The sequence below is a fragment of the Sander vitreus genome, chromosome 14 (assembly GCF_031162955.1).
Source record: "Sander vitreus isolate 19-12246 chromosome 14, sanVit1, whole genome shotgun sequence".
In the NCBI taxonomy this organism is placed as follows: domain Eukaryota; kingdom Metazoa; phylum Chordata; class Actinopteri; order Perciformes; family Percidae; genus Sander; species Sander vitreus.
The window spans coordinates 26,395,102-26,408,742 of NC_135868.1; the positions used below are offsets into that span (position 1 = coordinate 26,395,102).

The window sequence follows — 13,641 nt, forward strand, 5'->3', positions numbered from 1 at the left end:
GAAAGTTACATTATCTTTCTGTTCTTTTCTTCACGTTAGAACCCACATCACAAGGAACAGGCCAGACAGTAGATATTTGTGTCTCCAAGCATCAGGCAAACACGTTAGTGTGCAGGTCTACTTCATGTGAGTGGTAACTGTGGACGATAGTGGAGGGTGAGTTGAAGGGGCTTAGTAGTGGGAGTGTCTCCTCCTTCCTCGTATAAATGGTCTCCCTCTATCTTTGTCAGAGTTTAGTGTCTCCACCAGGCTCTCAGGTCATCGGTCCTGCAACAGTTTGTCTTCCCATCTCTACACGTAAACATCAGCCAAAATGGAGGCCATCAAAAAGAAGATGCTTATGCTGAAGTTGGACAAGGAGAATGCACTGGACCAGGCCGAACAAGCTGAAGCAGACAAGAAAGCAGCTGAAGACAGAAGCAAGCAGGTGGGTTATGGTGTCTCATTAAACAGGTGTGACTCACTAACAGGTGTTAGAGTTCTCTGAGGCAGATGAGGATTTCTAGCCATAAGGATACCTGTCACTCCGTTAAGTGACTGAGCCGTTTCTCATTAAGTTATTAGGGGTTACAAAAGCCTAATAATCACAATTTCATTTGTTTCTGACTGATATAAATCTGAGGTAGTATCTATCATCTCTGGATAGTATCTTCAAACTATTTCCTATTATGGCTTTGGATGATGACAATCTGATCAGTCTAAGAGTCAAAGAGTTCTACTCAGGCCTAAAGCTTAGACCCGAACCCAGCCTGTCTGCATCTTTAAGACCCGACCTGACTGAATCCTAGAGACGTGGAGTTATTTTTTTTTGCTTTGCTCTGCTGCTTTTAATCTTCCCACTGCCCAACCTGAACCACCTGAGCCCAATGCTTCACAAAACAAAATGGCCCGAAACCTGGAATGTTATTAGCTTCAGGTCAGGTAGCAGTCTGGTGAGGCTGGAACCCAACAGCCTCGAATGCAAAGTTATTTACTATTTTTTAGTATATATATATATATATATATATATATATATATATATATATACATATATATATATATATATATATTGGACAGGACAGCTTAATTTGCAAAATGAAGAGAATGCAGAAATCCCATCCCTGCGCTATCATCTGTTCCACAATGTATAATACTGTAGAAATGAGTGTCTAGTATTTCACTGGCTGATAGAATCGGAGTACCCAATTATAAAAAATAAAAAAGTCTCTTCATGAGTTGGCCCTGATTATTTCTGAATCAGCCTCTGAGCTAATAACGATTACTTAATCATTAGTTACTCTTTTGTGTAGCCTCAAGTAAACTGATAACATCATACTGAGTTGATGTTGAGTAAATCTCACAAGGCTAAACTTCATGATTATCTGATCCTTACTTACCCTGTTGTGCCCCGTAAAGAAAAGCATCATAATGTCATGTTATCTCATCATTAGATCACTTTATGCGAGGAAGACAAGCTAACTACTGCTATTAATTGCAGCTCACACCAGGTAGATTGAGAAAGCGGGAAGAGGCCTTTCAACTTGCTGGGCACATTATTTTTGATGTGGTCTTGCTAATCACTTTTACATCTGGCAGAGATCTAATCCCAGAGTGACCCAGAACACATCTGTAGGTGATCTAATCACATTCCAAACACAATGGGAAAATACGTTCCCCACGAAATGTTATGGAGAATGCAGTTTTGAATGATGACATAATTATAAGTAGACAGGATTAGGGTAATACATGCATTATGGACCAAGAGTGGAGAATGATCCCACAGATCAAACATAATTTCTTCTATCACACCACTGTACAAACGTTTTACCGTCCTAACTAAAGCCAGTGTCTTGGGGTTTTCCAGGTGTTGCAAAGTAAAGTGTATTATGTATGTATGTATGTATGTATTGCATCATCAGTGACATGATTGTCTTTACTGTATATGCAAATTGATAAGAATCTAGCTGTACAGTTATGTTTGACTTCAGCTCTGACACCATTATCTATTCCAGACACTTTATTACAATGTAGGTCAGGGCTATAATCCTTAGAGAGATGGAACTATATGTGAATCAACAGACCTTTGAGACTCAGTCCGGTGTTAGTTTCTCTGCACATGTCTTCAAAAGGAAAGCTGAGACATCACCAGGGCCCGTTGCCTTATTGGTGTTTGTTCTTTTAAATAGTCTTGGGACTCATTTCTATCCTTGGAACACAATCATTAATTGTTTTGGTGTCAGTGACACTGTCAGGTTCTAAAAATAAATCCTGTAAATCAAACCTACCATAAACGTTGTCAAATCATTTGGCATAGCGTTGCCATCTGCTGTGTACTGTGGTTTCCTAGTGGGAGTCATATTTCTAATAGATTTCATAGTGGCCTACAGTTTCTTCGTATTTCTTTGCACATAAGTCCTTTCCAGTGGCTTGCCTGTTTTGTCTTTTAGCTGTGTTGAGTTTGTGGTTCTGCTCCCTCTGTGCTGATCTTGAGTTGCATTTGGTCCTTAATTCCTCAAAGCAAGCCTCGTTTGATACAACCCTAGACAATCTTGGTAATGTAGGTCTTGTTTTGCGTTGTTGGGAACAGACGTTAATATAAGCTGTGATGACTTCTATTTTGTTCAAATCAAACTCATGAAAGATGTCTTTGCCCAACTAACAGCCAGCGTCTGGTGAACTCTCTTTCTCCATTGTATCATTTTTTACATTATACTCTATTATTTGAATATGTTATACTGTTATACTACAACATATACTATATTACATATCTATGTTAATATGGCCCAAGTGCAAAGAGTAAGATTGTTACATAATTATAGCATCATTAAAAGGTAATCTTGGTGAAAATGTCTATGTAGCCTATGGGCATCAGTATGCTTCACATGAAGTGCTTTTCGGGGGATTAGGGTCAAATTCCCCTAAAAGTGAAGCCAAAGCTGAATCTCTTCAAAACTGCATTCTCTTTAACTTCCATGATGGTCCCGTTTATTTTAAAATAGAGGATAACTCAGCGGATGCTTTAGGACCTGTCAATCAGAACAGAGGCTTGGCAATGTTAACCATAACACTGTGGACATTCAAATAGACCATTAATAGAAAATACATCATTGCACTCAGCAGGGAGTTCCTTTTATGTGGTGCTGGTTTGCCCTGTCCCCTATGCTTTAGCCATGCCCCCTTTCATCAAATGTCTTGTTCAGCATTTGGCAGCACCTTGTCACCCAGCTAGCTAGCTAGCGCAAGCTGGTAACTTAAGGGAAAGTCTGCAGATTTTCTGTACTGCCATATATGCAGATGAATGGCTCCACTACCCGGAGGTCTGTGTTTACCGGCCAGTAAAACTCCACCTGATCACTTGAAGGGTTGAAAATCAGCAACTTTTCCTCGTTAGCATTTAGCTTAGTGCAGCGCCAACCACAGACGCTACTGGCTTAGCTGCGTCATACCACCAGCTCCACCCTCTCGTTAAAAACACCTGTCGCGTCCAGTTTAAAAAAAACAAGATGGCGATTGCCATACTGCCAAACTCAATGCTTCAAAACAGCAGTCCACAAACCAGTGGGTGACATCACTGATGCTACGTCCATTATTTTTACAGTATGTGGTGTTAACACACCATGCTAATGTTGGATTTGGAAGGGCTGCTTTCAACAATGTTTGTGGCTTTGCGAAACAGAAAATCCGACAGGCCCTGACGACATATGCCGATATGAACTAGTTTGAAGCTTCTCGCCTTACATGTTGTCTGCAAACAGGTTTTATCAATATATAACCGTAAGGTCATGGGCCAGCTTAAATTGAGTCAAGGACCTAACTACAGCCAGAACATATTCAAGTCAGGGACTTACGTCTGTTGCAGTGTGAGTTCATTTTATAAAGTCCCAATTGACTTTTGCTTTCACGCAGACATGAACCCTGGTCTCCTCATTTGCTAATTACTACGGCCACTAGAGGGCGACGTCCAAATGCTATTATGAGGCTTCAGTAAGGTCAAGTCAGTTTTATTTATATAGCCCAATATCACAAATCACAAATTTGCCTGTAGGGTCTATACAGCACACGACACCAATGTCCTTAGACCCTCGCTTCAGACAAGGAAAAACAGTACAGCCTACTACCAATAGATAATAAAATAATAATAAAATATATATGTAGGCATTCATACATTATACATGCAATGTAAACATATTTGAAGAAAATAGATCCAGGAGGTTGTCAAGAGTTTTCCAGGTTTGACCTAACAGCTAGAGCCTGATCCTCACTGCCTCCTCTCCACCATGAAGACCTGCAAAGAGGACAGGCTACACAAACACACAGGAAGCTAAACTTTTTGCACTTGGAGTTAGTCATATTGATTGGATAGCTTCCAAAGTTACAGTCATTTTGGTATTTCATTTACTCTTTGCACAGGATGTGTGGGTTTCCCATTAGAAGCATGTCAGGAAGGGATCTTTTAATGGCCAGCATGAAGGATTGATTACAGCAAACAAAAGGTGCTTCAATGTATATATTGGCATGTGAGTATTGTTTTGAGACTGAACTTTAACAGGAATACATATTACATATTATAATCCAGGGTTTTACAAACAATGTACCGTATTAAGCATGTTAATAAATTGTCTGATGATGACATTTTTGAACGTGATATTGCAAACCTGCTGACTCTGTGTTTAATCTTCCACTCCATCAGCATGAAGATGAAATTCTGCAAATGCAAAAGAAGCTGAAAGGGACAGAGGATGAGCTTGATAAATACTCTGAGGCCCTGAAGGATGCTCAGGAGAAGCTTGAGGTGGCCGACAAGAAGGCTGCTGATGTGAGTAATACAATTCCAAAAGTGCAATATGCAAACTTTGTGATTGATTCACTTTGTGACATGATATTGTCTATGCTTGACCAGTTATTCAAGAGAATAGAAACATACTCCTCTGCACCAGAACCTAGGCCTAGACATACAAGTGTTAGAGTGGAGTTGCCTCTTTAAGTTAATTAGTTAGTTCTTTAGGTTAAAGGTTAGTTAAATACCTTGTCTATTTGTATTTACTATTTCTACCTGATTATGTAGAGGAACTGTCACTGCACAAAGTAAACCTGTAAATATCACAGACTCAGTACCTTCCCATACTGGCCTGAGGCTCTGATTAAAGCTGTGATGCTGCCTGTATAAAGCAGGCTTCTCCCTTACATTCCATTCCCATCATGCTCTGCATGGACTCCTCACAGCTGTCGGGGGGATTCAGAACCCTATTTTGGCAATGATGTCAGCCGCTCAGCCTTGACTGCAGGCTTAACAATGGTCAGAGTCCATTTTAGGTACTTAATCCATTCCTCCTGGGTCACAGTATGGATTTAGTCTCTTTCCTTTTGGAGTCAATGATTTATATAAAATGTTTGCTACTTAATACATTTCAATAAGTACCTTTTTGTCAGATTACAACCACAAATAATACATTTAAATTGTGTTTATACATATATATAATAACTTGACCACCAACCATGCTAATCTACAATCATTAAAGAGGAAAGAAAACATTCCAGACTGTAATCTTCTGCCTCCTTTCAGTTTGAGAGAAATGAGTCTACATATAGAAAGTACAGCTGTCAGCAAGGCCATTGTTCTTCATTTAAAGAATGCCTGGCAAAAATACCAGTGTAAGGGCAGGGATCCAGGACGAGCAAGCTCCCAATTCTAGCTTATCAACTAAAATCAGCACTCACATCTCATCCATCCCATATTATCACAGAGACTTTCCCTTTTTCAAAAGATCAAAAGCAAACAAATAAAAATGAACAGATATAGTATATGTACATTGTAACATATCATGGGAATTTATTTAAACAACTTGTGTAAAATAATTAATAATAATAATAAAATTATAAAATAATAGTGCCCCACTAACAAGTGACTCCAACTATGTGTAGAATCCAAAAGCTTGCACGCAATACTTTAAGAGAGAACAGCGAGTCTAACTTTGTAGACAACAGGACATCGATAGACAAGAACAACAGAGGATTTAGGAGCTCTTTTAATTTTCTCTAACCTTTCAATTACTGAACCCCAGCAGTTTTAGCAAGCATATCATCGTTTAAAAAAAAACATACAGAGAACTGTACAGCAGAATAACAATAAGCCTGTATCCACTGGGCATTTTACTATTCTTCTCTTTTATTTATCCTAAAGTACTGCATGTCATGATTTGAAATAAATCAACAGTTTGTGCGTTAAGGTGAATATCTGTGTTGTTACCTAGATTTTTTACCTAGTAACAACCTGACTGTACAGCATTATTACTCAACAATAAACTATAAAAAATACTATGTATTAAAATACCCTGAGTCCTAAATGCAAAATTGGTATAGCACTTCTTCTCCTACCACTTTTCTCCTTGCCATGTACATTATTTACAGGTATTTGTCTGTGCAGGCTGAATGTTAAAGCATCGCAGCAAGAGTTAACACATCTGGGCTAATAGATGGAACGCTAATATTCCCATCTGCTGGTCTTCAGCAAGGAACTTGTTTTCCATAAACTCCAGCGTATCTACACTATCTGACAAAACACGTTTTCTTTCAAATTGGTTTTAGAATAAATGTGTAATTGATTTAGAATTGGACTTTGAAAAAGAGCCAAGGAAAAGCTACTTCCCTGTAAGCAGCTCAGACCTGTGCAGCCGGTGTGTCTCAACCATGTTTTTCTGTGCTCAGGCTGAAGCAGAAGTGGCTTCTCTGAACAGACGGATCCAGCTGGTGGAGGAGGAGTTGGACCGAGCTCAGGAGAGACTGGCGACGGCTCTGCAGAAGCTGGAGGAGGCTGAGAAGGCTGCTGATGAGAGCGAGAGGTGATCTCCTGCTGTCACTGGGATCAGAGGGATACGAACCGTAAAAGCCATGTTGGCATAGTACACTTAAAGGACAAATCGGATGGTCGGTGGTTCGATCCCTGGCCCTACAGTCCCATATCTGAACCCCCGAACACCATCGGTGTGTGAATGTGCGTGAATGTTTATCTGATGAGCAGGTGGTACCTTGAATGGCAGCCTCGGCCACAGTGTTTGAATGTGTGTGAATGTGTGAATGGTAAATAGTTCCTGTACTATGTTAAAACGATTTGACTAGTCGTTAAGACTGGAAAAGCGCTATATAAATACAGTCCATTTACATCCAAGCCCGTTACTCTAACCTCTTCCACAGGTTAGGGAGGGAAACGCCACCCTAGAAACATGTAGAGCTCCTTAAAGGGGACATATCATGACAAATTCCCTTTTTTAGTGCTTGTGCACATACATAAACTTCCTGTTTGATGCCGATCAGAAGCTCTGGCACAATTTGGCATTTTACCCAGTTTTAAGCCTGAATTGTATGAAACGTGCCAAAGTTTTACATTGAGTGATAGTAAATATGCTGTTGATCAGGCTTTTCTTATGTGGTTTCTTAACATTAGATAATATTTATGAAGAATAAATTAAGAATAAAAGAAAAGACTTAAAATTAAACAAATATTTGTAACATCTGTGTGTGTGCAGAGGTATGAAGGTGATAGAGAACCGGGCTCTAAAGGATGAAGAGAAAATGGAGCTTCAGGAGATCCAGCTGAAGGAGGCCAAACACATCGCAGAGGAGGCTGACCGCAAGTACGAGGAGGTGAGTTTCCTGTTTCTGGTTACCCCCTGGAGCAGCTGTTTACTGTAGGCTATGTATGATTATGATATTAGGGCAGTATGGAAAATAATACAACCGTATAGCCGGTATTCTGGCTTCACACTAACAGCCACCATGAATGAATGATCAGCACTCAAACTGATAGTCCACATAATAAATATCTCTTTTTCTGGTGACTATCAAGGAGTTGATCATGTTTTAAGCCGTCTAATATTCATATGGATATATCATATGGATGAATAATTTAATGTATCATTTTGTGTGCAGGTGGCTCGTAAGCTGGTGATTGTAGAAGCAGAGCTGGAACGTACAGAGGAGAGGGCCGAGCTGGCCGAGGCGTAAGTTCTCTTCTCCACTGATTTGATTGGCTGTGTGTCATGAGGTCATGAGCTGATCAGTCAGGGTTGGCCTTCCTCGCTCTCATCAATCATAGTCCAGAAACATTACAAGCTGTCACAAAACACTGATTCATTTTACAAAGCACTATGTCTCTGTTTTGCATATTTCTACTACCATTGGCTGATTTTAGATTCCACACAGCCAGAAATTTGAAATGCTGCTAAAAATCATTAATAATAATGATGATTCAGTAACATAATAACACACTGATGGGCCATTCTACACAATGGGCATTTGTAATTTTAACATTCAGTTCATTTTCCTTCTGTACTTCTATTTTAATACATTTTGCAAGGAGAACTTTGCCATTCTACAACACAGCGTAGCACCACCAAATGCAGGTCGCAGTCCCTTTATTGAAGTACGGAGGATGGGAAGGAGCTGCTCTGTAGGCTGCCGCTACCATAGCCCATTCTTCTTACATGCACTGGAGTATTTCATAGTGATGGCGAACTGAAGCTTTCTGAACCAGTGAAGCTTGCAATCCAATTGTATCGAAAAAAGGTTCAATACTCGAAGCTTCAGAACTCTATGAGGACATCTGGTGGTGGAAGTTAAGGATAGCATTATGGCACAAACTGTTTCACAGATATTAGCCATGAATGTCTTTGAGTCGAAGATGAATACATTTTTAGTATGAATTCATGGATAAATAAATAATGACATAAATCAACTAGTATTTCACTAGTATTTAATTGTGGTATAACTACTTGGTATTACTACTGTTACTAAAGTGAAGAACCTGAACACTCTTTTCACAATGTGCAACTCTCTCCACTGTTCACAGTGTTCTCCAAACTAATCGGATGTCCTTACTATCTCCTGTTTCTCTTCTTACTTCCCTGAAATCAAACTAAACCAGAAAATGCGCAGAACTGGAGGAGGAACTGAAGAACGTCACCAACAACCTCAAGTCTCTGGAGGCCCAGGCGGAGAAGGTAGGGCCAGGCACAGCATGGCACAGCAGGGTTAGCTTTGGTTTGGCTCGACTTGTCCTCCTGAAAATCCACACAAATGTAGTACTAAGACTCTAACTTTGGAAGATCCCAACTGGCTTCCTGTAACCTGTGTGAAGGTAGTTTTACACCGAGCAGGGACTGTGTCAGCACTAATGCCCTATCTCTTTTTTCCATACCTTTTTATGTTAAAGTGCTCATATTATGCTTTTCCCCTTACCTTTATCATGTTATATATCTTTTTTTGTGCACGTTATAGGTTTACAAAGTGAAAAAGCCCAAACAGCTCTATTGTAGTCCAACCTTTACTTACGTGACGAACGTGCGTCACTTTGTAACACACATTATAATGCTCGCCTAGCTGCTAGCGTGGCACGCCCTCATACTCTGCTTCTGACTGGCTAGTAGTCCTTACCTAGCTACTGAGCATGTGCGACTCCCAACAAAGATGGAACAGAAGTGAGATGTCTCACTCTGTAGCTAAAACAGAGAGCTCAACACACAGGTTGAAAAGAGGAGCTGCAGCAATGTGCAGTACAACAAATATATGGTGTTTTTTTTTTTTAAATTAAACCATGTAAACCTATTCTGATATAACCTCTAAATACAATTATGAACCTGAAGATGAGCATAATATGAGCACTTTAAGAAGTCAATGTGGAGTCACATGCCAAATTGCTTAAACAAAGATCAGCACCTGAATTCTGTTGTTTCTCAACACAGTACTCACAAAAGGAGGACAAGTATGAGGAAGAGATCAAGATCCTGACTGACAAGCTGAAAGAGGTGAGCAACAAGGAATGGTATCAACACGTCCTCATAGCTAAAAAACAGGATAGGTCCATTTCCAATGACTTCCAAATCACTATCTATGAACGTTCTTTTAACCGTCGCAAAATGGCCGTTTTAAACATGTGACCATAACATGTGACCACTGTGGCAGTTTAATCATGTGACCATTCCATTTAAGGTAAGCGCTGTCATTTTAAACACGTAGTTGTGAAATGGAACTGGTTAAGTTTAGGTAAAAAATACCTTTTTTAATAAATAATAGTTAAGGGGTTAAATAGTTTAATAGTTGGGGATCGGAAATGATCAGGGATTAGCTTAAAACGAGTCACGTAAAACTCCTAAAATGAGAGCGTAACTGCGTCACAGACGTCGGTCTGTAAAAGTCAGTAAATGTAAAGAAGGGACCGCTCGTTGTTATTGATTCTAAAAGTCTCCTTTAGCGTTATATAACGCGTTTTATCTAAACGCGCTTGGTCAGGACTATTGGCGTCCCTCTTGACGCAGTTATGTTAAGGAAAAAGTCGTGGGTGGGCTTATGTTTCCGTGACACGCGGGAATAATGCGACAGTTGGGTTTAGGAAAAGGTTGTGGGTGGGCTTACGCTTCCGTGACACGCGGGAATAACGGGACGGTTTAAGAAGAAAGCGACTTTAGGAAACGTGCCAAGAGGGACACGAACCCTGGTCTCCTGGGTGAAAGTCCTGTGTTTGACCCATCCACCACCCCAACCAACCTCGCTACGTGGAATTTCGGCCTTACATACTACTCATGAACATAACATACATAAACCCCGTGTACGTTATACAAACACGCTGAAGGGCGCTTTTTTCATCGCTTCAGACGCTGACAGCCACTGTCCAAACGTCCGTATTTTACGAGTTCGGGGTGAGAACGGATTGAACGGGACACAAAACCTCCGTCTCCTGAGGGAGTCCTGTGTTTGTTTGACCCATCCACCCCTCCAACATTCTTTTACTTTGTCACTTCACTTCCTCGTTTGCATTCACGATAATTACTACAGCCATGAGAGGTCGCCGCCTAATACTGTCGTTTTCTGGGGGAGGACATCTGATGATATCATAAACCCTCAACCTGTACACATAAATATACATATTTTAATGTAAATCCACCCTACAGATTTCAGTAAGATGTGTGAGACGTGTACGTTCAGTTTGTTGACCTCAGATGTTATCTGGTCGGTCGGTGACTTGTGCTTTTGTCATCTCAGGCTGAGACCCGAGCTGAGTTTGCTGAGAGATCTGTGGCCAAGCTGGAGAAGACGATCGATGATCTGGAAGGTACACAATGATTTCACTTTTACCCAATACTAAATGCACCCATTTAATAGACTTTACAATACATAAGAACAAGAGGTTTGTGATGCGAGCATGACGATGTGGTGATGGGAGCCATGGAATCATGATCCTGCTGGAGGCAGAGCTTGGTTGTTTCCTTGCCTGTTTTATTATTGACTTTTTACATTTATTATTATTACATTTATTGATTAATAAAATGTATTGTGGTTTTTGTCAAAGGTTTAAGTATATTGTATTATAAGATCAGGGAACATGGTGGAAATGTATCATTTTGTTGTCAGCTAAACTGGCAGTAGAAATACATAAACAGAACTAAACCAACGAATCCGTTGAGACAGTAAGATTGGTTTCAGATTGGTTGAGAGGGCAATAAGTGATGAGAAGAAAATAGCTGGATCCTGGTCAGGTTAATAAATGATAATGGAAGTGAACTTACTTGACTTTGACTCATATAGAAAGCAGAAGTTGAGGTGCATCCAGAAATGTAATAACTTCACTCTATATCTAAATAGTGTTTGGATTGTAATAGTTTGGAGCTGTAGTTGTTTTCGATGAGTTGTATAGAATCTACCTGACATTCTGGACACATGTCGAATAGATTATCCCCGGTTCTAACCGGTTTCTGTTCTATTGAATTGCCAAAAATGTCCATGTGTTTATATTTCTCTGGTCACTAAAAATCTGTATTATCACATATTCCACAATGCTAATTTCATTTGTCTTGTTCTGTGTGGACATACAGATGAGCTCTATGCACAGAAACTCAAGTACAAAGCCATCAGTGAGGAACTGGACCACGCCCTCAACGACATGACCTCTATGTGAGTACTGATATGTTTCATTTACAGAGCCTGCCTTTACATTGATTGCTCTGATGGTGTGCCACTGTTTTCTACTTTTGAACTGATCTGTATTTTTGAAGGTTGAGCATCTTATTGGAGTGCAAACACTTTTTTGCATTCTATGAACACTTGAATGAAATGTATCATCATGTAGGTAAAAGACTCTCTGAGCGTTTCCCAGTCCAGTCTGGAGTAAGCCCGTCAGGATTTAGAGAAATGGCGGACCCAAAAATGCAGAGACGACGGGGCAGTGTTGAGTTCAAAGATTTAATAAATAAAAAGGGTTACAACAAAAAGAATCCTGAAGTAAGCAGGCAAAAATAGTTCCAAAAAATTTTCAGGAAGCCAAAAGACAAGGAATCAAAATAAACTGGAACACAGAGACAACCGGGGTAACAATACACACACACACACACACACACACACACACACACACACACACACACACACAAAATACAATGATCAGACAAGAGAGGGCTCAGGAACAGGTGAAACACATCAGGGTGGGGCAGACAATCACAAAGGCAGGAAAACATAAGGCAGGAAGTAAAACAAGACATGACATGGGAGAAAACAGACTACAAAATAAAACAGGAAACTACAACAGAAAACCCCCAATCGTGACAAAGACGGTCTAACCCTAACTCGTTATACGTCACTCCACATAAAGACTAATAACGCTTAGATCATGTTTGATTTGAGCCACGAAATCCACCTATGATGTTTGTCAGTTATCTGTCCTTATGCAGCAACAGAATTGTTTCAGTGTGTCCAGAAGCCTTCATTCAGCTAAAAAGGACATCATCTGCCACTGACATGGATATTTGGAGAACAGCAGTTCAATTGTTAATGTTCATTTATTGCATACAATTTTTATAAAAGTAATTGTGTGCACATCCCACCTTCTGGCAGGTGCAGGACAAATGAAAGTACCCTACTGGGTCGTAACGTTGCATTTATATTAAATATTGGAGTTTAAAGCAGTGTTGCGGACATTACATTTTTTTGTCATTTATTGCATACAACCACGACATTAAAGTATAATGTTGAATTACTATAAACTATATGTTGAATAGTGAATAGGAAAACATCATTGATATTAACACAGCACTAACAAATGTAAAATATCTTGTTTTCACTGATGGTTCTGATGGACAGACGAGCAGTTTCTTTTTGGAGCTCTCGAGCATCCTTAGATATTGTCGGCTCCCACTCGGCTGGGTTGAGTCTTTATCTTTTTTTCTACCCTTTAAAGTTTTTGAACAGTGATGAACACTCCCTGTGTGTAAATGTGTTCAAGGCCTCGTGCATGCGTACGCGCGTCCTCAGATTCTCACAGGCTGTGATAAATGATGCTGCTATCATCACACAATCATGTTTTTCTCCCAGTAAATATCATAGTTTTTGTGTGTGTGTTGTGTGTTTTAATTCAGGTTGTGTGTGTGAGTGTTACTTGGGGGAAGTATACTCCTGGGTGTGGCAATGAGAGCACAGTCTGTCCTCTGGGAGCCAGCTGTTTTTGAAGTGACCCGTCTCTGTAGCTAGACTGTGTGCACTAAGTCTGTACACCGTCAGGAATTTTCTTAATCTAATACTTTTAAAAGTAATCAGGTAATCTGCCAACTTGTATTCTCTATTTAGGGCCAACAGAAGATCATTTACCCTTTCTCTCATTATGACACAAATTGTTAATTAAAA

General features: G+C 40.0%; 1 protein-coding gene across 3 annotated transcripts; it reads left to right on the forward strand.

Annotated features, from left to right (window-relative positions):
• The first annotated feature begins 313 nt into the window (after positions 1-313).
• Positions 314-11,926, forward strand: LOC144528730 (tropomyosin alpha-1 chain-like). Of its 3 annotated transcripts, none has more exons than XM_078267513.1 (9): positions 314-427; positions 4,670-4,795; positions 6,685-6,818; positions 7,503-7,620; positions 7,906-7,976; positions 8,900-8,975; positions 9,717-9,779; positions 11,014-11,083; positions 11,844-11,926. In XM_078267513.1, the coding sequence occupies exons 1-9, from the start codon at positions 314-316 to the stop codon at positions 11,924-11,926; spliced, it is 855 nt and encodes a 284-aa protein (XP_078123639.1). The 3 variants fall into 3 exon arrangements, with proteins under 3 accessions (XP_078123639.1, XP_078123642.1, XP_078123641.1); XM_078267516.1 differs by having other exon boundaries at positions 4,670-4,771; positions 6,787-6,818; XM_078267515.1 differs by having other exon boundaries at positions 4,670-4,720; positions 6,736-6,818.
• Positions 11,927-13,641: the final 1,715 nt, after the last annotated feature.

Bases quoted from the DNA above. Each gene is read 5' to 3' on its own strand.
- LOC144528730 (XM_078267513.1), top strand. From the start codon at position 314: ATGGAGGCCATCAAAAAGAAGATGCTTATGCTGAAGTTGGACAAGGAG. The intron at 8,976-9,716 runs GTAGGGCCAGGC...TTCTCAACACAG, and splicing joins TGGAGGCCCAGGCGGAGAAG to TACTCACAAAAGGAGGACAA. The intron at 11,084-11,843 runs GTACACAATGAT...GTGGACATACAG, and splicing joins GACGATCGATGATCTGGAAG to ATGAGCTCTATGCACAGAAA.